Source organism: Leptosomus discolor, chromosome 3 (genome assembly GCF_034619465.1).
Source record: "Leptosomus discolor isolate bLepDis1 chromosome 3, bLepDis1.hap2, whole genome shotgun sequence".
Lineage (NCBI taxonomy): Eukaryota > Metazoa > Chordata > Aves > Leptosomiformes > Leptosomidae > Leptosomus > Leptosomus discolor.
Genome location: NC_141393.1, coordinates 61644274 through 61671406, shown reverse-complemented (window position 1 = coordinate 61671406; position 27133 = coordinate 61644274). Strand labels below are relative to the sequence as shown.

Sequence of the window (27133 nt, the reverse complement as noted above, 5' to 3'; positions counted from 1 at the left end):
AGCTTGACTGGAGGAAACAACAGGAAACAAATTTCAGGTTTCCAACACTTTATTTATATATATATGCACATACAGTAAACAAAGTCATTAAATGTGTAATGCATACTTTAAACCTGTAATTAGAATACTTCAATAAATTATTTAAATTCTCACCAGTCCATTTGACTTACTGCATATGTGCGCTGCCTGTTGCTTTATATCTTTTGATATTTCAGCAGATGTCCCTGTGCTGTGTTGCCAACCTGCTGTGCACAGCTGGAGGAGTGAGGGCTGCAGCTGCAGTCCTGCTGGGGCTGGGATGCTGAGCTCTGACCCTGGCATTACTCCATGCTCTTCCTGGGCAAGCAGCAGCCGAAATGATGGTTAGCATAGCTCTGATGCCTGGGCTGGACCAAGCCAGGCTAAGCCGCTCATCATCAGGCCATGGGACAGGGGCCTGAGGCAGCCCAGGCTGCATGAAGGCATCAGATTAATTAACCTCTCCAAAACCCAGGTCACGCAGCCCCGGCATTCCTGGTCTTCTGCCTTTGATTCTACCTGAGCGTGCTGGGTGGACGAGGAGCTGCTGTACTGTGCAGTGAGGTGTGACTTGCAGTGCTGGGACGGTTAGTGAGTTGGGGGTTTTTCTGTCACTTAAAGGTGTCATATGCAAGTTACTGCACTGGCTGTACCGAGACACAGTAAAATACTTTTAAAGTGCAAAAAAATCAGGCCAGGCTTATCCCCTGACTGTCTACCTGGTGAAAGAGCTGCAGTTTATTCTTACTGTATCCAAAGTAAGAGTTCCTTCATAGGAGAGTACAGGTGTGAAAAAAGTTGTTGGGAAGACGGAGAGTGGATTGCACTCGAGTTCAGAGTGGTCTTCAGTAGTGCCTGTCACCGGGGGTAGGCACACAGTGGCTTTGTTGGTGATGCGGTTGGTGATGTACTCGGAAACAATCTGCGTGTGCTCTGTCACCTCCACCACCACCATCTTCTTGTAGAGGTCGGGAAGCTGCTGCTCATAAACCTCCCTGTCTGCTGGGCTGGGGAGAGCCTCGTACTCCGGCTCCTCCTGCCCCAAGCTGCTCTCTGGCAGCCAGTCGCCATTTCCCCTGCTGTCAACTCTGCTGAAGAGGAGCTTGTCCCGGAGGGCCAGGGGGTCGGTCTGCACAAAGGATTCCTCTAAGTGTGTGGGTTCAGGCTCTTCAAAACTGCTGGCGCTGTGCAGGAACAGGCTGGAGGGGAAGCTCACCTCGAGCTGCGGAGTGATAATTAATTATGTGATCACTGTTCTGTGACCTCCCATCCCTGGAATGCAAGCATCCCTACATGTGGCAGCTGAAAATGAGATATCTCTGCCTTGTTTCTGGATTTAATTTGCCTGATGCATCCTATGGTCTTAACATGAGAACGGAGCTTATCCACTATTGGAGACTGCTGGATTTGCTGTGTTAAGAGATTACTGACTTGGATGGCTCCAATTGCTTTTTCTTCTGAAGGTGATGGGATTAGAAGGGGGGAAAAAAAAAAGTACAATTTACCTTCATAGACACGTAGTTCTTGGCCCACGTAGCATTAGCAGGGTCTGGAATGGCTTTGCTCTGCCACTGCGGCACAAGCGCAGAGAGGAGCAAGTGTAACCTGCAGATTGAGTAAGTGCAATTATTCAATTGTGCTGATAGCAGCAGCAATGCCCGTGCTGTTTGTGCGTGTAGTTACTGAAAAGCTGGGTGTAATCGTCAATCTGCCTTAGGAGGGTCCTGCGGAGACCCCAGGTAGGTGGAGAGCAGGTCAGCATTGGCCGTGCAGCGCGCGGGCAGAGGGCAAGGCTGGCTGGCATCCTCCTCCTGCCACATGTTTGATTGGTGTAACTAATGGCAGCCCTGCGGGCAAAGCCTGCTGGATTCCACCGTGAGCCCCAGTCCTGGAGAATCTGGCTGGGGACGTGTGCGTGTTGCTCTAAAGTTTTTAATCTTGGGGTTTAGCTTTGCTCCTAGGTTAATGGCCAAAGATTGTACCCCTTCAGTTTTGTTTCGGTGGAAGCAGACTTTGAGGTCTAGGTTAAAAATTCACAATATATACGAAATAAATATGTATTTTAAGCTCAAGGGGTGGTGGTGTCGTTTCTGTACTCTGAAACCTTTATTCAGAGCAATCCTTGCTGTTCCCCAGGGTGTCCCAAAAGGATATGACCATCCCTTCTAAGAACAATTCCATGTTTTATTGGAACATAACAGATGGATCCACTCACACTTTTCTTGCTGGAGGCATGGAGCAAACACAGGCTGAGAAGATGAAGAAGCTGCAGGTAAGCACAACAGTCATCCAGCCCCCAGCACCTGAAATACAGAACACCCATCATTCATCTTTATTAAAAAATGGTAGTTCAAGTTGGACTAGTGGTGGCCTGACTAGTGTTTGCGCTCCTAAAGCATATCGATATTTTTTGGGTTCAAAATCAAGGATCTGGATGGACTGCTGGGGATAGCAGTACTTTGTAATGTAAAGATGTCTCTGGAGAAAAGACCTTACAATATTCCATGCATCTTTAATAAACTGTCGGGGGACTGAGCTGTTTCTCAGTGAACACCTTGTCTCTACTGTGCTTGCACTGTCTGCTTAAAATGCAAGTAGTGCAAATCCAGCTTTTATACCCGAAAACCTTTTTCTTTTAACTTGCCTGGATTGCTTTAATTTCCTTTCCTGCTCACCTCCCTGCATCTCCCATGGGAGAAACCCGGCTCCAGAGGAGCCCTGCTCCCACGCTACCAAGATGAGCTTCCTAACGTACACGACTCGGGGGCTTAAAAGGGGTGTCGTGGCACATTGCTGGGGAGGAAACGCAGCAAAACAAACTTTCTGGCAACACTTAAGCACAAATTTTATCAACTCCCTTCTCAGGGTTTAAGGCTTCTTGGAGCTCAAGGCAACTTTGATCAAAACGATCGGTCTTTCAGGACAGAAACCCTGATTGCTGCTGTTAGCTGTGGTCAGAAGTCTTTGGGAGGTCTTGCTTTTGCATCCCCTGACAGGGACAGGGACCACACAAGATGGGTGCGTGTGCTACATGAGCCCAGGGATGCTGTGCTCCTCAAGAAGGCTCCGAGATGACAACTGGGTCCTCTGACATAGGTCCTCAGAGAAGCCACCAACACATGGGAGATGTGGAGGTCAGCAGGACTTTCTGCATGGATACCTGTGCCAGAGCTTGAAGCACACAGATATCTGCACCAGCTGCTCGAAGGGACCAAACCCTTCCTTCCCTCTCCACATCAAACCATCCCCCTGGCTGTCAACTACGGTTAAACTGTGCAGATAACATCCTGGCACAGAACTGGGAGCTTGAAGACAGAGAAATAGATGCTACATCTTAAAACCAGCTAAAACTAGGAATGTTCAGTAATTAAAGAACAACCAGAGATCTTTGGTAATTAAAGAGGAGCAGGAAAAACGTTTCCAGACTGTGGAAAACAGGGGGCCAAGGGCTAGGATCTCTCCTGGCCCCCCACCCTGGCACAGACTCCTTACCTTCCAAGGAGAGGAGCTCGGTGTTGCCGCAGGGCCCCTCTCCAGCTGCTGTCGATGCTGTCATCCACAGGGTGTAGTGCTGGCCGGGCTGCAGGTTGGGGATGTACAACGAGCGCTGGGCAGTCACATTGGAAATGGCTGGAAGGAAAAAGGGGGAGAAGCAAATGAAGCACCTAGCGCACATTTTTACTGTGTTCAACTTGAATGAACTGGGTTTCCAGAGCTTGGAGCATGGAGAGGTATCTGTGACTTTAATTTCCTTTTCTGTGCTATTGAATCACTGGAAGGGCTGTAGAAGGTCTTAGGCTACAGGGGTGGCCTGTGCTGTTGTATAGGCTGGACATCCGGGATTGCATCTCCTGTCCTCTGACTACTGTTGTTTGGTAAGTTAATGTTTCAATCTAAAATGAGGTTTCTATGGTGGAACTGTGAAATGTCTATTAAAAACAGACATGCAGCTTCTGAATGAAGTTAAGAAAACCCCACATTTCTTGTGTGGAAGCCTGGGAGTTATGCAGAGGGAGTGAGAGAGGGCTTGGGTGGGAAGAGCACATAGGGATGGGAATGCAGTAGGTGCTGCCTGCCGAGTGTCTCACGTGCAGAGTATGTGTTTGTTGGATAGGACTTTGAGAAAGTCTGTTATTTTAGCCTGACAATAATTATAAGGGTTTGCATTGGTTATGATGTAAGAAAATAATAATAAAAAAAAAAGACAGGGAGAAAGCAGATCGTTCAACACTCAAACTTTGAATGATCTGACTCGAAGCTATGAGCCCTGTCTGTGTGGTCCTGTTGATGGGCAGCTGTAACTGGAAGATGCTGGTCTTTGCCAGATACCTACTGTAGACAGCTGGGTCTACCTGCCCATCCTTCTCCTGCAGGTATAGGCGGTACGCCGTGATGCAGCCCCTTTGCTGCTGGGCAGGGATTGCTTCCCACGAAACCAAAACGCCGTTTGCCCGGGGTGTTGTGTACATCTGGGGCCCAGCTGATGGTGCTGCAAAACATAAGGCTGTCTTTTCAAGCTGCATTTATGCTAGCTTAAAACTATCTGGGAGAGTATTACTGTGATTTACCTTTTGCTCTTGAGTATCCCCTAACAGATGCCGCTTGTCCAGCTCTGTCCTGATAGAGTGCAAACACACCGATCTGATAGCACGCATTATCTTTTATGTGCTCTGAATAAAGAAATCAAAAGTGGACAGTTACTAGGGGAAGCATTTACAGTCCTGGCTACAGTATTTACATCAGCTGCTTAAATCTGAGATGAATCTTCTCATTATTAATGCATCTTTCATAAAGAAGGAAGGAGAATCTTCTCTGTGATCTCCTGTTCGGCTTGGCAGAGCCCTCCTGTGCGTTAAGCAGGTGATGTCAGCACTCCCCAAGGGCGATATCCTTTATTTCCTCATGAAGCAACAGCTGCTGGCAGACCTATACCCTGTAAAGGAAACCCTGGACCACATGTTACGCTCCAGGTAAATAGCTATGACCCAGCTCATTGCTCTAAGATGAGTGGTATGGGGTCTGGCTATGCATAAGATCACTTAGGAGGCACGAGAATCTCACACCCTATTTCTTCCCCACAGCTTGACATGGGCATCCTCCCCCGGGCTGTTCCTGCGGGTTAGGGGAGGGTGACAAGAACTCATCTCACTTCCAAAGCGATGGTGATGGCGCAAATCCGCTGCTTTTTCCAGCTTGTTCAGAAGAGGGGATGCGAACACCCTGGAGGCACAGCACCAGGATGGAGAATAGGGAGGATTAAGGAGGGTGATACTTGCTGTCACCCCCATCATAACTTCACAGCTATCCGGTGTGCAGAGCACTGACATATAGCACTGGCTGGGATTAGTAACCAACAATTAGTAGGAAGCAAAGAGTCTTTTCTTAAGCCTTTCATCTCTTGTGCCTCTAGCTGGCTTGTTCAGTTTTGGAGGGTCTGGGTTTTTTTCAGAAACGTTTTACTTGTCAGATATAAATCTCAGCTGAGAGTGACTGCAGAACTGAGCCTGGAGCAGCTGAGGATTTTTATTTTCCCTCCTATATAGAAAGCTCTAAATGCCATCACTACTTATGCTGAATTAGCAAAAATTAGAATCTGACATGTTCCTTAAAAAGCTTTTGAAATAAAGTGGTACCTCAACCGTACCCTGCCTGGAGGTGGTAGTTACCTGCTATCGCTGCGGACAGGTTGGATGCTGGAAGCTTTACCCAGACAGGATGGGGCTCCAGGTGTGTGTTCCTCGCAGTGTCTGCCCACTCCACTACATACCCGCTGATGGCTGCAGGCGACCTGACGGGCGGTTTCCAGCTGACGAAGATGCTGCTATTTCCCATGGCTACGGCAGAGACCTTCTGAGGAGGGGGTAGATCTTGCAGGGGAGAAAGAGCAACCAAACGAAAAAGACACCATCATCACAAATCTGCCTTAACCTCAGGCAGACTCAATGAGTTTGATATCTGGTTTTTACTGTGTCTCATCCAGTTCTAGGCCGTGTGAAGTATAAAAACGAACTGCCATTGAAAGAAAAGGTCTTTATACAAGGGTGATCTCTATGCTGATAGGAATAGAGCCACATTCTTGTCTTGTGGTTGCCACAGTTTGGACATACACAGCACTGCTTGTTTGTACCATCCCCAAACCCCGTGAAGATGCTGTCACAGCTCATATTGACACCCTGCTCCCATGGCAGAGCCACAAACACGCATTGTCTCCACAAGAGCAAAGCTACTGCTTTCACAGCCAGGGCCAGGTTACTTTTCCCTGTGGGAGAAAATGTTGGGAAAGTCGTTGATTTTTTTTTTTTTTTTTAAAAAATAATCTGTAGTATGGAACTATCAGGGAGTGCAGTGATAGGACGAGGCGTAATGGTTTCAAACTGAAAGAGGGGAGATTTAGATTATATATAAGGAAGAAATTCTTCACTGCAAGGGTAGTGAGGCACTGGCACAGATTGACCAGAGAAGCTGTGGCTGCCTCCTCCCTGGAAGTGTTGAAGGCCAGGTTGGATGGGGCTTGGAGCAACCTGGTCTAGTGGAAGGTGTCCCTGCCCGTGGCAGAGGGGCTTCACTAGATAATCTTTAAGGTCCCTTCCAACCCAAACCATTCAATGATTCTGTGAAAGCCAGCATCTTTTTCTGAACATGTTTTCTAACAAATACAATTGAACTGAGCCCACAAAGCAGTTCTTGTCTTGCTGCCTCCAAATAATCAGATACCAGTGAGATACCTGCACCAGTCCTATCTCTACTTAATGGAGGGCTCAGGTAATCAATGCAGCTAGTGAGCTGAGGAGCTGGCTATCTGCCCCTGAAGGAGCAGAGCATCCTGCAGGTGTCCGGTACAACGCTGGGAAAAGGTGAAATATTTAGCAATGGCTTTGTTGCTGTTTTACTGACGTTAGACCAGGACAGGTGCAAATAGAGAACTGCCTCTTTGAACAAACCTTTTGAGACCGCAAGGCTCTGTTGTGCCTGGTACCAGCACAGGAAATTCAGGGCTGGGTGAGTTCAGGGAATGCTTGTTAATTTTGCTGCATGGGTTCAACAGAGTGCTGTTTCACAGGAGATAAAACTTGTCTTATTTCTCCTTGCCATCACCTTCCCTTCAGTCCTGCTACTTCTCTCATGCAAGACCACCCCCCCCCCCTTTTTTTTTTTTCTTTTTTTTTTTTTAATGGTTGATTTTCTGCTGTGCCTGGATGGCTGATGGCTCATGCCTGAGTTGGCGGAAGGGGTTGAGGTGAAATTGCAGCAATATTAGTGCAGGGCAACTGCACGTGTCCTGAAACTGCACTTCCGACCACATTGCAAACCAGACCTGCAGATCCCTGACAATTCGTTGAGATGGACCTTGACAAGCACAAGGTGGTGGGACCTGAACACTTCCATGGCATTTAGCCCAAACCAAGCACTAGTGTTATTCCCAGTGGTCCAGACCCAGCAGAAGCCCTTACCCTGCATGCCCAGGCTGGTCACGATGGATGCAGGGGGGGACCTGCCCCTGGAGTTCTCAGCGGTGACTGTTATCTTGTAGTCCACCCTCGGCATGACCCTGGCGTAGCTGGTTTGGGTGGTAAAGTGTGCTTCTCCTGCTGGGGGGCTCCGCTGGTCCAGGGCTTCGAAGGTCACCGTGTACCGCAGGATTCTTCCTCTCGCCTCCGACTTGCTCAAAGCCTGCGAGGAAAGCACATTTGTTAATCTCTTCTTCTTCTGATGAGCGAAGTCTGCAGAAAGCCATTGGTACCAAACCAGGGTGCTGCCCAGGAGGGTTTCAGATCTTCGTGGAGGAAGGTGTGATTGGCCATTTGTCAATCAAATATTTCACCTGCGTTTCAATGAACCTTCTGCCACAAAGGAAATCTTTGTGTCACACCTACAAGCCCTCCCAAAGGAGCTTTTAGCAAGCCTGCACGGTCAGGTGGGACTGCAGTTTGTGCTCCCATGCTGGGATGCCTGTGGAGCAGCAGCCAGTGGCTGGGCAGTGGCGGGGAGCCATGCTGTCAGCCCTCCTGCCTGGAGCCACGGTGACTTCAGGGCATCTTCTGAACCCAGATGCTCAAGCTGCCCCGTTTCAGTGAGGAAATTTCACTCAAAGGTAATCTCTTCCTTTTCTACCCTGATAGTAAAGAGATTATGTGCAGCGACGGTGTTACTTGCTGGACAACAGCTGATGTTCCTTGGTAACAAATGATCGATTTTTATTTTCTTCTCCTCTAAAAGCTGGAGGGAACAAGCAGTGCTATACAGATTGCTCACTCACTTGTTGAGGCTGCTTTCTTCTGTAACACTTTTTTTTAAAAAAAAATTAAATTAGCTTAAGATCTGGTGACCTGAAGTACAACTAATGCATGTCAAAGGTAAGTAGTTCCCACATCAGCACCAGGCTGAGACTATTACTCATATGTGAACAGGCACTTTTATTGCTAAAAATGTTGTGTTTTTTCAAAAGAAAGCGAGTATCCTGGCTGCAGAGTTTCTTTTTTTCCCCCATGATTTTGTATATTTGTGTAACAACTGTACCACCTCACAGCCTATTCTGATTTTTCTCTTTGATTTTCCTGCCGTCCAGCCCTGCGACCTGTGCTCTCCATTGAAATGAGTTAATTCCCCGACGGTCGGGCCAAAAGCATGCATTTACCCACTAGTCTGAGTCTCTCTTAAGGTTACATATCTTTCTTTTTATTTCTTATTTATTTTTCCTGTTTAATTCCAGTTCAGTGAAGCTCTTTTGCTGTGAGCTGCTGATTTTCCAAGCAGGAATACAGTCAGGGACAGTGAAAAATAGAGCAGCCTCAGAATTCAAACCGTGCTTTTCACAAGGGGAGAGAAAATGTATTAACTGCACAGCTGGCTTTGTAAAACTGAGCAATTTTTGATTTGGGGCAAATCCAGATTTTTACTTAAAGCCATGATAAAGAATCATTTAAATTTAACCACATAGATTACCCATCTCTGAAAAGTCAGTCTGTGCTGTCCTGTGTAACACCTCTTGCTGTTTTTTCCACCCCAGGTGTTTGCAGTTGTACTAGCAGTTTCACAGTTTCCTGCATTTCCGATGCAGCGAGTTCATTTTGTTTGGCTGTTTTTTGTCTTAACAAAACAAAAAAAAAAAGGGGGGGAGAGGGGGAACACTTGCAAAAATAGGAAAATATTCACAGTCTCATGATCGTTTTGGTAGTGACTTGGGTCAAATGCAGTGCTGAAACCACCCTGAAAGCCTGCTGAAATTAGATGGGCAACACTTTCTCTGGCATTTGTGTGACGAGCACAATAGACAAGCATATATCAGTGGTACATTGTACTGAGTCTTGTGCTTTGTGGCTGCCGTGAAAATGATCAAAGCAGTGTTCTGCACCCCTTTTATGAATGATGCTGCAGGAAGTCTGCCTCAATACAGAAAGTATTGAGTCACCAGCTCGCTATCGCAAGTTAAAGGTCTTAAGTGTCTTGAAGCCACAATGGCTGGAGTTGCATCCTCACATGAGAATTTCTGCTTTCGCTGACAGGGTAGTGCTTGTTGGTGTGGGGAGAAGGTAGGGCATTACTGGGCAGGTTAACTAGAGATGGCAAATTGGAAGTCAAAGATACTTACACTTAAAAATAACCTTATTGGCTTTGAAATAAAACCACCACAGCAAAATGCCCTGCAATCAAAAAATTTCTCTTAGGCCTGGCTTTCAGTGCTGGCTTGGTAATACTAGAGAAACTCAGCCCCCAGCACTGGTAAGTGGGACTTCGTTTCACTGGGAATGTGGGTATAGCAGACCTGGCGTAAGCCCTTTACCCTGAGCTGGGTGGTGATGTACAGTCATGTGGAATTTTTAACCCGCAGCTGGGTTTTAATCTGAATTATTTTTGAAACATCCCCTGCAGGGTCTCAGCCACCAGCTCACAGGAGGCTCTGCTCAGCAGACCCAAACAACTGACTTTTTTTCGACTCTGAGATTGTCCGGTTTCGGATCTGCAGCTTTATTATTAGCAAATCCTTTTGCATGTGGTTTCCCCATCACCTGCTTCACACCTGTAAAGAAAACCAATTTATTCCTCCTGCTGCCCTATGACAAGAGCCTCAGCCAACCATCCATCCACACAGTAGTGACAGGACCCTTTCAGCTGCCCAAACTACAGCCAGGTCTTAAATTTTTTAGAGCTTGGTCACCTTAAAGGGTTATTACAATAAATTGTCTCTTCTGCCTCCCCCATTCTTCAGTACTCTGGTCTTCATATAAGCAAAACAGAGCAGAAACCCCTCTGAAGAAAGCTCATACCCAAAAGCAGGCACACAAGGTGTGTGCGTCTGGAGAATGTGGGCCATGGTGTCCTCCTGGCCTCCCAGAACTCCTGTCCTGACCATGTGTGGCAACTGTGGCAAACAACAACGAGGCGGAGAACGAGGAGAGGGAGATATTAATGAGAAAACAAATTAGGAAGTCCGTAAGGTTGTATATCTTTAGATATATCATCATGGACACAGGTCACCTTGTGGAAAGGGTGAGGGAGTCTTTGAAAGTGGTGCCTGAGCTGTGATACCTCCACTTCGGCTCACTGATTTGATGTGCTGGGATTGTGTTGTACTTCCAGCACGACAGAAAGTTTGGGGAACTGTAAAAGGGAAATCATAGGTAGAAAAGAGCTGATGAATCTCCTGGGGGAAGCAAGCCTTTTGGGTGGCAGAGCTGGTCTGTGTCCCTGTCACTGGTAGAAGCCCTGTGTTCTCCTTGGGTTCAGTGCTTTCCTGTGAGAGCGTAAACCAGACTTCCCCTTCTGACCTTGCTGATTATTACTGCTTCTGCTTAGGTTTCACTTAACGTACCTTCCAAAAAACAGAGATGTTCTGCTGTTGAGAGTCCACATCCTGCTGTCGGTACCAGACGTCCAGGAGCCCGGTCGGCACTGGTGTTGAAGGAAAAGGGTAAGGAGTGTTAACGGCTATGTTTTGAAGACAACAAACAAGACTTTGAGTAGACAAATAAGGTAAAACCCCTGAGATTATTAAAATTTAAGATTTAAAATGTCCCTGAAATGATGCGATACGTAATAGCTCACATTTGCTGGAGTTCAGCTGGGTTGATGATGGTGCTCATGAAGAGAACAAGCCATAAATGCGAGAAAGAGTTTTGCTCTGCTGATGACTTTACCCCGCACTCAGTAATCAGGATGGCTCCCAAGGAAGCCTGTGCATCAAAGTGGCAGTATTAGCTCTTGTCTTTGCATAAAATTTGAGGCTCGTTAAGGTCCTTGGTGTTGGCTATGTCAATCCTGAACCAATGGACAGCCTTAGGTGACAGAGTTTGCAGGACCTATAGGATTTCACTGTCTGCCTCTAAGCAATAAATGTTTTTAACATCTCCTGGGGAGGACCTTGTCAGAGGTAGCTTAAAACCCTTGTTCTTTCCACGATACTCCTTACAGACACAGAGTGACTGGAAACCCTTGATGTTTTGAATAAACCTTCCAAAATAACACTAAAGCAAACCTCTGGCTGCAGAAACTAGTGAACCACATGCTCCAACAGCTCAGAACCAGAGACATCTCAAGAAAGCCAATGTGACAAAAGGTAACAAAGCTTGGGTCCTCAAGGTCTCTGACCAAAATAAACCCATCAAATTCAAATAATAGTTGTTGCCAATAACCTAAGCAGCAGGTAGCTGTTGCACAACCCCAGCTAGAATGGGGCTGCCTGCTCTTTCCTATATTCAAAGACAGCAAAAATCCTCAGTGCCAGCAATGTTAAGAGCTATTTGTCCTGCGTTAGCGGTGAATAGTGACCAGAATAGGAATGAGAAGCAGGACTGACAGAAGAAATAAAACCGGAGCACACTTGCTGTGAGCAACGGAGGAAGGGGCCAGCTCAAAGCAGGAAAAAATAAAATATGGGATTGCATCTGTTGGGCTCCAGCCCAGATTTTAAACTTCATTTCAGACCTGAACCACATGAATCAGCTGGAAAAAAAAAGATAGGCTCGCTTATGAACAATGCTTGCATAAAGCAAGTTTTGTGGCAGGTCAGGCATAGAGAGACAGGAAAAAAATTATCTTGTTGAAAAGGTATGCTCCTGAATTTGCAAAAGGTCAAACTCAAGTGTAGAACCTCAGCTCCTTCAAAGAACAGCAACCGTGATGTACCCAGAGCTTCTCGTCTGCAGCCTCCCCTTGCTGTCACCTCGTTGGAGGACAGAAAATGCTTCTCGATTAGCTAAAAAGATTCCCGTTTTATAGCACCGCCTGGGTAGAGGGGTGATGACCACAAATGCTGTAGCAAGCCAGAGAGTATTGAGAAGGTTGAGAAAACTGTTGAGAGGAAAGTGGGGGAGGGAAGGAAAAGTTCACACCTTTTGCATCAATCAATGCTTCTTACAGAAACTGATGCTGTCAGTAGTGGTAAATAGCATGAGTAATAGCAGCCTGAAGAGCTTATAGTAATTCAATTCACAAAAAAGAGCAATGAAAGCCAAGTGGGAGATGAAAGGAGGGGATGCCAAAGCAGCCAACACATCTTTGTTGAGACACAACCTTCTGAGAAGCTTTCTGCTCTCGTAAGAACTGAAACTTTTGCAGCATGCGAGTTTGTGCAGCTCAGGGTGAAGGCAGGCAGGTATCCGAGTGTGCGGCCAGCCCAAGGCAGCCAATATGAGAGTTGGCAGAAACTAGCAGAATTGCCCTCAGGTTGGTGCTGCGTGTCCCTGGAGTCTGCTGTGCCCTTCTCTGGGGCGGGAACACTCTTTGCTCGCCTAACTCCTGGTGGGATCTCTCCCCAACGCCTGGGCAGGTTCTGCTCTGCTGATGCTCCAGAGGTCTCCAGTGACTCCACAGTGTGGTGGATGGGTCACCTGGGGAGGCTCTGGGTGAAATAGCCTCTCTACTTGGGAAAAGATGGCTTGGCAAAATGAAACTGTTCTGTTCAAACCTCCCAGTGTCAGCAGAACTGAGAGAGTCCAGGCAGTTTCCCAGCCAATTCATTCAACTCCTCTGCAAATGGTTGAGCAAGCTCAAGACCCCAGAGCATGCTGCCCCAGTTGTGGTTCATTAGCACCAGAGGGTGACATAGCAGTCACCCTGACTTGAGTTACAGGGTTGTTGCAGGAATTCAGTAAAATGCTTAGCTATGAACAAATACAAAGTATTTTTCTTTCTCCAGCTAAGCTGCACAAACTCTGTCTTTTCCAGATGTGCCGCCATGCAGCAGGCCACTGTGGCCCCAGGGAAATTCCACCAGCCTTCAACAATGTCAAATGAATATATCCTTCAGACCTTCTCAGTGAACTCTTGAAATTCCTGTTTTGCGAGGAACTTTGTTTTCCGTTCATTAAAAAAGCAATTCTCTTACAGAAGTTACTTCCCTCTTGGCTCTGGGTCTGGATCTGCAGAGACTCTGCAAACCAGCCAGCAAAAACCCAGCAGCGTTTTGACTTCATCAGCTAAAGTTAGGCAAGTGTTAGACACAGGCTTAGCGCAGGAGATGCCGTCTTGTGTTACCTGCTTCTGGAGTTTGGGTTTGGTATGTGCGCCAGTTACTCCACAGTCCTCGCTCGGGGTGAATTTTACAGCTGACCTGAAACTCGTAGGCTGTATGAGGCTCCAGCCCATAAAGACTGCATTTCTCACTCCGTAAGCTTTCAACCTTTAATGAAGATAAAGGGCACATAACGTTAAACTCACAAGGAAATAAAGGTTGAAGGCCGTGACAGGCTGAATTACTAATGCCCAAAGGGAGCCCAGCCAGCCAAAACACGTCTTTTAATAAACAGTGGGGAAAACCCTGATCTGAGCCAACTTTAATAACTCAAAGAACGATGCAATGAATCACCAGCCTTGCAGTTCTTCATCTGAAAAATCTCTCATTTATTTATGTGAAGATAGCAAATTTTCTGTTCGCATGTTTTACTCAACCTCAAGCAGTACGTGTCTTTTACAGCTTAAAAATAAAAGCAAAGACTTCCAGTCGATGTTAGGGAAGGTACAAATGTTTGGAAATTGCACATCTGTAGCTGTGAGCTACAGTGAGCAGATATGGCCATATTCTGACAAAGTGGTGGGTCAAACATAACCTCTGGTTCTTCAGTGCATCATACAGACACTTGACATAAGGGGAGATATTAATGCACATGCTTTTTTACAGGATCAGCATTTTACCTTCATTCAGTTTTAGACCAATGGTTAGTTTTGACCAGTAGACAAGTTTTTCTTAAATATGATGTTAGAGAGCAGACAGATGCAAATTTGGACAAATGGAATCTAGTAAGAAAAAAATAATTAAAGCGACCTCCAAAGATCATAATTTCCTTTTACTCTGCAGAAGAGGATTACCATGCTCCAGGCGTGCCTGCTAAGTGGGCGGTATCTCAGCCTGCAGTGCTGCGCTTGTGCTCCATCGTGCCAAAAAAAGGTGCAGTTGGTCGCAGAAGAATTTTCAAATTCCACTGAAAAGTTGGGAGGATGTGGTTTCACTAGCGGCAAAAACAGAGAGCAGCAAACAGCGCTTAGATACAGCACAGCTCAAAATGGCGGGGGTTACGTGGAAAATAGAATTACCGGTTTAGACTGGATGGATGCTTTCTCTGGGAGGTTTAAACAAGAAAGTGCTCAAAACGTTTTGATGTCTTCCCAAGGGGCTGGGACTAACTGAAAGGCACCAAGTAACGCATTTACCTATGTCTACTAACGTGAACACGAGCGGCTGTGAAAAAGCACTTCCTAGCTCATTGGAGGCAGCAACCACAACGGTGTAAGTCGAGTAAAAATTCAACTTGCTCAGAGCCAGCGAGCCAAACTTCTTGTTTGGGCTTTCTTCTGAAACACATAAGACATCCGTCCCATTCGATAGCCTGGAACAGAAGGAAAACACTTGGCTGATACTCCCCTGTACACTAAGAAAGCTAAACCCTGGGTGCGTCGGGGCACGGCTCATGTTCCCGTATGGCCGTGGTGCTCTGGGTCCCGTGGGGCTGCAGCACTCTCAGCAGCTTCCCTGCAGGTTGGCTTTCAAGGGAGGACCACTGCACTGAAAGCTAGGGAGGTCATCTGCCCCTTGAAAGATCTGGCTGCTTAAATACAGTGCTTACAGTAAATACTCCTCTAGCTAAATGGGTAGTAAAGGCGTTATGCTGCTTTTTTGGCTTTAATTGCAGGCAAAAGAAATATTTCTGGATTTCCACTGAGCTGCAAGCACGTGAGTAAGTTCCCTTTAATAGTATAATGGTTACCTCGTATTGGTTACCTAATGTTTCTCTGTGGATGAGCACAGCTGTTGGTACACAGAATTTGGGGGGATGATGAATTTTGGGGTTTTTTTGGTTATTTTTTGCATAAATTAGTGATTAAAAATGTAATGTACGTGCAATCTAACCGTCAGACCGCATGATTTCAAACTTCAGTTCTCAATCTGTCATTCAACTCATTGCCTTGGGTAACCCATTTAACCTCTCTGTGTGTTTTTTTCCGCTTGAGCCAGAGATGTTTATATCATGCTGCTTCAGGCTGACTTTTTGTATTTTGTAATATATTTAATAACTTACCAGCAAGCGCTGCTATAAATTTATGTTACAACACTTGCAGGATGCGTTATCCACGCTTCCCTACTCTTCTGCACGTTACCTGCGTATTCTCCTTCTGCTTAAAGAGCAGCGACAGGTTTCAACAAGCTGCTAAGAAAGTTGCTGCTACCTTGGCCAACAGAAGCAGGCGAAGAAGGAGGTGAAGAGTAGCAAGACTCGCAGGGCAAGGAGATGGTCAGCGTGCAGCACCTCAGAAATAAACAGGGACTAGTCCAGCCTCCCCAGGGGTTTGTAAAGGACAATTAATTCATTCAACCCAGGCTTTTAATAAGATTCCTCCTATGCATGGTGATTCCTCCTGCCCATGGGAGAGCAGCGGGCTTGAGCAACTGTTTTCAGACCGCTACTGACCTTCCCTTTCCAAGAGGGAGCCGTGTCTTGGCATACCCTCTGCACCTGCTGAACCCAGAAGGAGCCAACCTGCTGCGGTGCACCACACACAGTTGGGAACAGCAGAGGGAGTTGAACTGCTCGTGTTGGCTTCTGTGGTCATGGCAGCCTTGGACTGACTTATTCATAAACCAGCTCTTTTGTGTGCTTTGATAAGGGTAAATCTTCAAGAAACAGTGAAAAAAAAGAAACTACCTCAAAACCCCAACAGCTCTAAGATACGATTATAGCTATTAAAGAACCTACGTCCCTGCGCTACTTACTGTATTACATATGTAGTGTTGATGTACGTGAGCCTTCCTTTATCCCAGGTGCAGGTGGGATGGCCGTCTGTCCCATACTGGATGCACGACACATTTCTTGGCTCATCTGGAGGATCTGAAACAGATATTCTTATCAGAATCTTCCTTACAGATGTTGATAAGAGGCATTTTAAGAAATGCTAAGTTTGGCTTTTTGATCATTTCAGGGTTTTTTAGAGAATTTATAGACAAAATATTCAGGATGATAATTTTTATATGTGAAGACAGCTGAGTCTGTGATCTCTGCAGCCTGCTGAGACCTCTGACACTTGAGCAAAACCCCGGTGGCTTCACAAGGGTGCCAGATGAATACAAGTGCTTAACAGCCCTCCAGACTGGGCACAAGCTTTGCTTGAAGCAATGAACCTTTATTCTTATATTTTTAGGAAAAAAAAAGAAAAAAAGCAGCACTGATAGAGCAGATGACGGCTGCAGCAGCACCAGCTCCTCAGGCTAGAAGAAAACCTAAAATTTCCTTAGAATTTTTCTTGCAAGACAAGAGAGACTGGTGTGTGTCAGGGGTAGAACAGGAGAGTATGATATTTGCTCTGAGCAGGCAGTTTTATTTAGCATCTCTCCATTGATCAATAATAGAGTTGCACAGTCCCAGCCAGGAATATTTTAAATACAAAGAGCCACTAAAAACCAGCACCTTTTCTGGAAAAGGCCACCCACTGCTTGTTTCTAACACAAATCCCAGAGGCACCACAGGAAGTGTTTAAGAGCAAGGAATAATTGAATTCTCCTTACTTCCAGATTCTATATCAATTCCACAAATGAGTTTTTTCTTGTATTCGCAAACTGTTTTGCACGTAAACATGTGTTTGCCATATGTATGGACGAGAAACTCGGTGCGCACTGAACTGCTGTAATTGCAAACAAGTTCAGAGCTGTTCAAGAAAATAGCTATCTTGCACCGCTCAGCGTATCGCAGGGGTGTCAGCTGGCACGAGAGGGTGACGTTGGTTCCCGGCTGGACACGAGCAGCAGTGTTAGCAGTCATATTCCCTTTGTCACATATTTCGGCAGCGCCACGGGGAAGTTTGCTAGCGGGAACGTTGCCTTTGCTGCATGCTTCTGCAACAGAACAGGAGAGCAAACCTTTGACACAGATACATCACTCGTGCAACGCGCTGTGCTCAAGGGAAGAGACTCTCCCCAAATCTATAACGCAAGAATCCCTGCCTCTGCGCGGTGACTTGCGGGATATCGCTGTGCCCGGTCTTCACCGGTCTGACTGACTGGGGGCAGAAACCAAGGAGCAGCTACCAGTCGTCATACAAAAAAAAAAGCACAACCCCAGGCAAAAACCTATCAGAACTCTTTTTTGTGTTGTGGTTTCAGGGAGTCTCTGTGTTTCGGTAAAGTGGTGGCAGGCGTGTCTCTACCAAACTGGCAAGGGAGATTTTCTCTGACTGGCAGAGATCTCTCCTTGTGCATTCTTGTCTTTTCAAAGTGGCCCAGGAGGCAGCTGGGGGACAGGCAACCCTGCATATGAGAGCAGGTACTTGCTGGGGGCAAACAAGCTGAGCAGCAGCAGGAAGTAAGGGAAAACGCTGGAGCACCATTTCTCCTTCCTTGTGAGCTCTGTCAGTCTCTGTGGAAGCTAGCCATAGAGGTGTTTTCTCACGTAACCAACAGCTCTACCTTGAACGAAACCAAACCACCTCCCTGCATAACTTATTAGCAGCTATTTGCTGTACACCACCTTCGATACAGAAGGAAACAGGCTTGCAGCACCAATTATGCATAAATATGTGCCCAAGCTACCAATGCCTGAGCATGTATGATCCTGTGTTTGCCTCTTGTGCTAAGAGCCGAGGCTGTACCCTGGCAGGACACTCAGCAGTAGCAGTGGATCAGGGAGTGCTTGCAAAAATTGCAGTATAAACCTAATCAAGCATTGAATCTTTTTCTTTCCAGCAAGAAAAATGTTTACTAGCATACCATGCAGGAACTGAAAAAAGCCCTAATTAGCCTGAGTGCTTCATTTAAGTGATAACTGCTATGTAGAAAAAAAAAAAAAATCTTACCTGCAGTGAAATGCACCAACAACCAAATTGCTGCGGGCACAATCCATGCAAATAGCATTTTGCTCCCTATAGAGAAATGAATACCTTTTACCAATTTATGTACCCACCCGAGGAGCCTTGTGTGCTCTTCAGCCTGTCTGGGCTCAGGCTTTGTGCAGGTGACCCCAAATCCAAATGAACTGATCTCATCCCAGATGGCTAACACAGTCTCAAGAGTCCCAGACCTGAGTATTGCACATAAGATTTTGGGTAAGACCTTGGGAACTAGCAATCTTGCAATTCCTTTCGACTGCTTTCCAAAAGGAAAGCCCTCATGCAGGGCTTATCCACGACTGTTTAACTCTACCCAGAGCTGCAGACGGCCACGGAGAGCAGCCTGTTAGTGACACAACCCAACACAACAGCTTTTGAAATGTTTTAAACTCCACAGGAGTGCTCCAAAACTCGGTCCAAATGCGAACCTATGCCATGTCTAGGCTGACTAGATTAAACCCACGCTCTGTTCCTGAAGTTACAAATACAAATGCTTGGCACAAATTATTCAAGGTCAGCCTGAACTAAGCACCGTATTTTCCCATACATTTTGCAACCAAACGATTTCCTTTTTTTTACCCTTCCTCTGAATAACTACAGGAGCAGTGAGAATATATTGGATGCTTCAGAAGTGAATACACCAACAAGCACTTTCTGTAAGTCCCAACGTGTCGCGGACGTGCAGCTATTTTAGTAACTTGATGCCATATTGGAAACAAACGACTGTAAAGCGAAACTTTAAATCCTGACAGCTTTTCATGCCATTGTGGATGGAAGGGCATTTCCATGGGGATGCATCACACAGTACAGTCTTTGCTACATGTCTATTAATATAAAAACAAAGAAAGAAGCTATTTCAGGTTGGTTTTTTATACAGCGGGATGGGATCCATTCCATGTTTTTGAAGAAAAACGGTGTCTGAGGTGAATGCGAAATACAGGAGATTTGCCAAAATGCATCTTAGCACCTTGCTTTATTTAAATCCAGATGTTCTTCAGCCTGAGATGTTAAGCCTCACCGCAGCACCTCAGCTTTACACAAAGACACTTCATGCAGTGCCTTCCGTAGGTGATTAGTAACTGCAAGGATGAGCAATCACTGCACCAAGGTTCTTCAAGTAAATGCTCTGCCTTCCAATAAACTGAAATTGCCCAGTGACTATGTAAACATCCTTCAGGCAACTTGCTTTCTGACAGCAAAACTGTACCCAGAGCACTTGAGTCAACAGATAAAAATAGTCTCCCTTCAAATAATTTTAATCAGTCGTTTACTTAGGTAAGTGCTAGACGATTTATGCAGCATCACATGAGTGCAGCAGAGCGTATAAACTGGGATCAGAATCAAATCTGAGAAAAGAGTGAGAAATAATCTCCATCTTAGAGTGAAGGTATACGGAAAAAAAATTTAAGAAGAAAAACCCTCTAGATTCCACATCAGTGAGGGAAAATGGTATCACTGTGCAGAGCTTGAAGGAAATATAAAGGACATTGTCCTGGTAAGTGCTAGAGGAAGTACATGAGGTGTTCACAGAGTACAAAACCATGCCTGTTTATGTGTGCTTGTCTCTATGAAATCTTAGTTGAAAACACAAGGGCTACAGACCGTACATGTTGTTTAGCTATGGATTCACTGTAATGGCATCGGCCAGTTACAGCAGTCCGCTCAAGTTCTTAAATGAAATTGCTTCTAAAGCGCAACAGCTCTGTAGTTTGCTTTTAACCGACTTTTTACGCCCTTGCCCCTACTTCTCCCTGAAAACCCTCCATGCAAAGCAAGTGTCTCTTCTAAGGGTCTCACACAGAACATGTGGGAACCACTGACCGACTGACTGCTGGTGGTAAGAAGTCACACTGCTACTTTTCACCCAGAAAACCCCCACAATTTGTGTCCAAGCCACGCTGTCGCTTACATGTTGCTGATAACACTGGCTGCATTTTTTGGGAAAATTCCCAACATCAGCGGGCTTGCAGGGGCCACTCTGGCTGCCGCAGGCGCAGTGAGGATGGTACCACCCCATGCCCTGGGGCTGGGGTACAACAGCCCTGGTGCCATCCCACCCCAGGTCAGCGTCTCTTCACTGCAGCTACTGAGCACGAGATATTTCATAAGACCTCACCGTATGGAGGGAAGGGATGATGTTATTTCTAGAGGGTGGACCTTCAGCACTGTGCTCCCTTAGGTGGTTCTGTTCCAGGGCACAGGCATCATCCCAAGGTGGGGAGCATCCCAGGGCAGGCAGTATCCCTGGGCAGGGACCGTCCCCGGGCAGGTAGTATCCCTGGGCAGGGACCGTCCCCAGGCAGGCAGCATCCCAAGGCAGGGACCATCCCGAGGCAGGCAGCATGCCAAGGCAGGGACCATCCCAAGGCAGGGACCACCCCGAGGCAGGCAGTACCCGGGGTTTCTAACTCGCTGCCCGCGCCACCAGCGCCCCGGGAACCGCTCCTGCGGACCGACAAGCCGCGGTGCCTGTGTTGGGGGGGGCCGGATACCCGTCCCCGGCAGCGCCCTCCCCCCCTCATCCCGCCGCCCCCCTCGCCCCCGCCTTACTCACCCCGAAGCCTCGCAGCCACCGGGAGGGCGCCGGCAGCCTCCCGCCTGTGCGCAGCCCCGGCCCGCCCCCGGCCCGGCCCCGCTCCTCCCCGGCAGGAGCGGGAGCGGAGAAGGCAGGGGCTGGCTGCAGGGAGGCGGCCGGCAGCCCCCCACCCCCTGCCCGGCCCCGGGGGGTTCCGCCTGGGGAGGCACCGCACGGGAAATGCTAACGCCGGAACGGCCGGGGTGTGAGAAAAGGGTGAGATTACGAGGAAAAAAAAAAGTTTGTGAGACTCCAAGAGTAATTCTCGCTACCCGATGCCTCTCAAACTGGAAAGAAGAAGGGCAATTAGAATAAAATTAACCCTTGTTAGGGGTTGTCCTGAGATCCATCCACTGTGATTCACATCTTCTCTTTCATGTGATTCGTGCTTTCTCTCATTTTTTCAGTGCTCCCCACAAACTAGCACCATATTTAAAAGAGCTTTTAATGAAAAAGTCCCTTGTTAATTATTGTTCCTTCTCTTTTCTGGACATAAACTCAATTTTCCTAAAAGCATCTCCTTGCTGTGAATAACTTTCTCTAGCTCATATCATAGCAAATCATAGCAAAGGTATTTTGAAGGCAGAGATTCAACTGAATGGGTAGAGGGACACTAAGTTTGAAGCCTCCAAGAGTCCAGAGTTTTGCATGTGAACCTCTGGTCCACTCCATCTCTCTTCCAAGCCCAGCCTGACATTTGTGCTTCTTTCTAGAGAGCTGATCAAGTCCGTTAAAATTTTGAGTGTGAACTGTGCGAGTCCACCCTACGGAACTCCAACTATCAACAGTTTCTTTTAAAGTATATATCTTGTTTCCCCTCTGTCTTCTTTTAGTTCACATTGTATTTTCACTTTCCACAGTACTGCTTCCCAGCACAGGCTTGAGCTACACTCTGCAAAACCAGGATTCATATAAGTTTAAACCAGGATGCTGTTAGGAATTTATATGGAATCTTATTTTGTGTTTCTTATCGAGGCCTTGTTCATCGCTACCCCTCGCTGCATGTATTTACTTCTCTTCCTTGGAAAAAATATGGCAGCAGCCATTACATGATGTGCTTAACTGGCATTAGCAGCACTTGAGTAGTATTTCACTCATCGATGACACAGTTAAAGGATGTTGCCCATCGGGTGGTCCAAATGATCAGAGCTTTGTGTCCTGGTGACAGGAAGCTAAACTGAAAAACACCATTACCCTTCACAAAATGCAGTTACTTTCTTTTTTCTCTTTGCTTATTTTCAGCACAAAAGTCTGCTTTTCGCATGATTCTTTCTTTGTTGGCTTGTGTTGAGCACAAAGCTCCAGGAGAAAGCATGTGGTACTTACGAAACATGAAGAAAACAGCGTGTTCCCTGCAGTCAGATGTCTCATCAGAACCTCTGCCCCACACTTGTCTGCAACAGAAGAGCCAAAGCACAAGGTCCTGCTGCGAATGGAGCTGCCGGCGCTGAGAGGACGTTGTGCCAACCTCCCTGCCCCACCAGGCAGGGGATGATGTCAAGGAAAGTACGGAGTCATCAGTTATATGAGTGGAGGGGGTGTCTGTGATTCTGAAAACAAAGCTGGGGAAAGCACCAGCAGCAGTTGACAGAAGAACGTGTGATATTTGGTGATGACAGTGACCAGCTCCTGAGGAGCACTTGTAGCGAAGCAGAGAGGGTTGCAGCAGAGGACAAGAAAAAAAACAAGAGGCCGTTAGTGGTTGTAGTATAATCCCGTGCTCCCGTGCACTTCAGGCGAGGTTGTGCTGTCTGAGCTTCACCAGCGGCAGCCATGCTGATCCAGCAGCCTGGCTTTCACAGGGTGAAGCTGATACGATCAGCCGAGCATATGCCAATGCATAGCTGTAAATGCAAGACCTAAGGTAGCTTGTTGAGCGTGCGCTTCAGGGAATGCCAGCTTCCTCAGCTGGCTGCAGGAGGAGGATTTCAAACTGTCTCCTAGCAGACCTTTGCTGGCAACAGCAGATGATGGTGGTGGTTACAGCAAGGAAGGCAGGGAGGGCTTCTCTCCCCCATGGGACACAAGGTACAGGTGCCCGCTGTCACCTTGCCTTCTTATTTCTGCCAAGCTTCCAGTGATACACAGCTGAAAGCAATCTCCATTGGTAGATGTGCCCTCAATACATTGAGGTCGAGATGCTTTCTGCTTCAACCCACCCTTGTAACACAATGAAAGCTGGAATAAGGAAAAGGAGTGAGTAAAGACTTTCCTTACAAAGAGTTAAAATAAAGTGAATGTAAGCGATATAGTAAAATTTGAATCTATACCATTGTGGCAATTCACCCTCAAGTTCTGGAAGTGAACGATAAAATAATTTATCTGGGATCAAAGGAGCACATAAAAGGAGACTTCTAAAGCAAACCGAACCAAACTGGAAGACCAAGAATGGTTTATTCAGCCATTGTGCTCATTGGCTTTGCAAGGAAAAAAAATTGCTGTCTAAAAATGTAAGAAGTTTCAAATGCTCCAAAGGTGCCTCTTTTCCAACTGTTTTAAAGTGAATCAAAGTTAAAGCTGATGATGGAAGAATGCTGGAGCCCAGTCAGAAAATAGGCAAATGCTAACTTCAAAAATATTACTGGAGGAAACAAAATTCAAACTCAAAAGTGAAATCAGCAGGTGCAGCCCTTATGCTCTCTGGTTTTGTCAGGAGGACTGGAAATAACCTTAAGAAAGAAGAATTGTGAAGGAATGATGGTGAGTCATCAGTGTCAAAATGATGAGTGGCAGAGCACTGGGAGTTAGTTGTTGGGTGCTTAAAAACCCATGTGGGAGAATGCGAGTATATCCAAAAACCCTGCTGTGGTTGTCATCAGTGGTCAGTCAGGGTGGAGTAGTATTTGTTTATTTAATGTATTTCCCTGGTAATATTCTCCAGAGTTTTTCATTTTTCCACCATTGTCTAGTTCAGCTTAGGAAGAGCTGTTGGGATGCTGTTCTCATCCCTGCTCTTTGAAAAGTATGCTGTGATTTTTTTGTCTTAGGTTTGTGTTCAATATAATGTCATTTTCTTATGCCAGCAAAGACAAACCATTATTAAAAAAAAAAACAACAAAACAACCAAATATTTTTTTCTGCCTGTTTGAAGACCTCAGATATTCATAGCCTGCTTTCAGACTGACATCTCTTACCCTGTACGAGGGTCACTCCTTCCAGCCTGCTCATTTTTTTTTTTTTTTAATTTCTCTGAATATCTCCTGGTTTCTCACTAGTTTTGGCGATGAGGTTCCAGAAAAGGGTACAGTTTCTGGATCTGGTTGTACTAGGGACCACACAGGCCAGGCCACAGAGCAGCGCTGCGCTAAATGAGAGGTCTGTGGCCATGCTGTGAGCGCTGTGTTGATCTTACAAAACTGTGGTTGCATTTTGTTGCAATTCCATATTTAGTCTGTTGGGTTTTGTGCTGCTGCCAACCCTCCATAACTGGCCTCTCTCCCTATGGATGAGAAAGTCTCCAGTTCTTTGATGATGAGCTTTAGCTGCTGATTTCAACAGCTGATAACAGGGCAGCAGGGAAGAGCCTTCTCAATACCAGGGTCACCAGGGAGGGCTGAGTTCAGGGTCTTCTGGAGCAGCCAGCACCAGCAACACCAGATGCTGCACACTAGCCCCCCCGCGGTCATTGACCCAGCATGCAGCACCCACACCAAAGCCATTTTACCGCTTGAGAAGCTAAACGAAGGTAACATGAATTAATCGTTGAATATAGGAATAAACAAAACCAAACCACAGATGTTGTTATGTAGAATTACGATCTGTTCTTTGATCCAATTTACTGTGCCGGATTGTGACTCCTGTCAGCGCTGTGGAAGAGGTGGGACCACTGGATGTGGCTGAGGGGACATGACAGCTCAGGCTGCTGAACATGCCCAAGAACACGCAGCTCTGCTTCCAGGAACTGAGCTTGGTCTGCTCATGTGTGCTGCCTTTCTTGCTGCTTTAATGACTTTCAGCCGCTTGGATGGCTGGTTCCTTGCAACCTGGACAGTGGAGTTTTGGTCCACAGCACTGCAGTAGTATTGAAGTTACTGCTTCAGCAATAGGATAGGCAATAATTCACTGCACATTTGTCTGTCCTCAATATGGCAGGTAGTCGGTGCACTGGCTCCGTCAGTTCGACAGCTGCTATGTATGCCAGTGATTCTCAACGAATTTGCCTTCACCCAGCAAGATGAAATCACATAGTTTGGTAAATGCAGCTGTTCTGCCTCCTCTTGAATGCATAACTCAGCCAAGGAAGGCTGAGTTCACGGGGAGAGCATGGGTCCGACAGCGCTGTTCTAGAAAATCCTACAGACAATGTGCGAGACACAGCGTCACCCTGCATCCTTCAAGAGGTTAAGAATTGTGGGTTTTTCTAATATTCTTGTGGCAAGATTAATTCCTCCCTGTTGAGGAAAGGCTTGGCTGGTTTGGTAAGCAGCAGTCTTGAAATCGCCTTTAATAGAGCACTTCTATAGTTTGCTTTCTATCCATTGTGTTCAATGCTTGCTTTGACCTTTTATCCAAAACCTGCTTCCATTGCTTTACGAGTGATATTTTCATGGGATTTGACTCTGTGAAGCTGACATTCAGTGAAGCCAGTCAAGACACAAACCACAGCCTCACTTCTCACGTCCTCTTCTACAAGATGCAGATTTGGTTTCAGTCTCTGCTGTTGTGCTCAGCCCTTCTACCCTCCTCATCTTCCCCTTAAAGAATTAATCCTCCTGAAGGTTAAGGAATGTAAGGGGCTATGCCAAACAGCATAATTTTAAAGTTAACATTCCTGCTTTTGTTGTGTGGCCGTTTCACCTGCTGTTATTTTTCTGTTGCCACGTTTTCAGAAGGCTTTTGCTGATCCAGGCATTTATTTGCAGCTTTGCTTGCAAGTGTTGGTCACAACCTGGGCTTTGATCTTTTGTCTGTGCGTTCAGAAATTCCCAGAGGTCTCCTGTTGTTGTTTAGCTTTGTGAGAAGTTAGTTTTTAATTCAGTTTTAGTCTCTGCAGCATATTTACCTGCCACTAAATCTCTTCCACAATTTACTGACAACCCAATGCTTACAAACCTTTCAGCATGGAGTAGTCTGGCAAATGCATACACAGAATAAAAACGAGCAGCGCAAGATTACTCGGCAAATATTTCTACTACCTTCAAATTCTTGTACTGTTCCTGTTACCAAATGCTATATGGTGCTTCTGGACTTTAGATCCTGAGGCTTTACCAGAGGTAGTAATCCAGACTCTGTGGATAAGAAATGGAGGCAAATGGTGGAGGTCACACAGCCGGTTGGTGACTGAGCTGAGACTAAACCCCAGGTCTCCTGTGCTTTAAACACTAAACCAGAACGAATGCTATGTCCTCCTGCAGAAAGCATGGCAATTGTGGCAGAGTAGCAGCATAAACGATTTTAAATTGTAGTTATTGATGCATATTTAATGCATAATTTATGTCGTGTTAAGTTCATTTATTATTTCTTTACTATCCACTTCATTTAATTAATTTTTGGATGTACTTGTTGAAGAAGGGTGGTAAACAACAAGTCCCAAAGGGCGAATGTCTGGCTGATCTGCACCACGCTGTTGGCAATTCCTCCGGCTGAGCTGAGGGCTCGTGCCCGAGCAAGATCACAAGCTCACACCTGATACATCCTGTACCGACGTGACGGGATGGAGATAAGAGCAGGCAGTGGATGGCTCTGCTGTTCTCTGAGCCTGCTGAAGCTTTGAAGAGCCTACACCCAAGTTCTTACTTCTTTTCAGTTTGTCCTTCCATTTAGATGAAAAGATCTTTTCACTCGTTTTCAGTGAGGTTATGTTAGACCTGTGAACAGCAATGAGACACAGCCTCTTGGTGCGCCTCTGTGGGTCATGAGCTATTCTGCTTTGGTATTTAATCACATTACATGCAGGCAACATCTGGCTCGCACCAATGCTCCTCTCACTGAGCTCTTCCCCAGGCTGGTGAGGGATGTCCCTGCGAGCCTCTGGCTGTCTCTGTCAGGGGAACAGGGACATCAAGCTCAAGGGACGTGAGGTCACCACTACTTTACATCAAGGGACATATGGGGTCACCACTTCTGCACACCAAAAAAGCCTGCCTTGTGCAAAGCCCCCTACCCCATAACTTCGACAGCAGCCGCTTTCTCCATGTTACTCATTTGTCATGGAAATAAAATGCTTGGTCGTAAAATAATTGCATACAGATTTCACTTGCATGTGATAACATACCAATGAGGTTGCAATCT

The 27133-nt window shown here is 46.4% G+C and overlaps 1 protein-coding gene across 1 annotated transcript; it reads right to left on the bottom strand.

Moving 5' to 3' along the window:
• Nucleotides 1-346: 346 nt before the first annotated feature.
• On the bottom strand, nucleotides 347-18352 carry IL12RB2 (interleukin 12 receptor subunit beta 2). Its single transcript, XM_009956403.2, has 15 exons — nucleotides 18295-18352; nucleotides 17012-17338; nucleotides 16223-16337; nucleotides 14665-14840; nucleotides 14323-14462; nucleotides 13492-13636; nucleotides 10829-10908; nucleotides 7470-7689; nucleotides 5685-5885; nucleotides 4587-4688; nucleotides 4352-4507; nucleotides 3511-3648; nucleotides 2234-2321; nucleotides 1524-1623; nucleotides 347-1240 (listed from the first exon to the last, which is right to left on the bottom strand). The coding sequence occupies exons 1-15, from the start codon at nucleotides 18350-18352 to the stop codon at nucleotides 734-736; spliced, it is 2553 nt and encodes an 850-aa protein (XP_009954705.2). The 3' UTR covers nucleotides 347-733.
• Between the last annotated feature and the right edge of the window lie 8781 nt (nucleotides 18353-27133).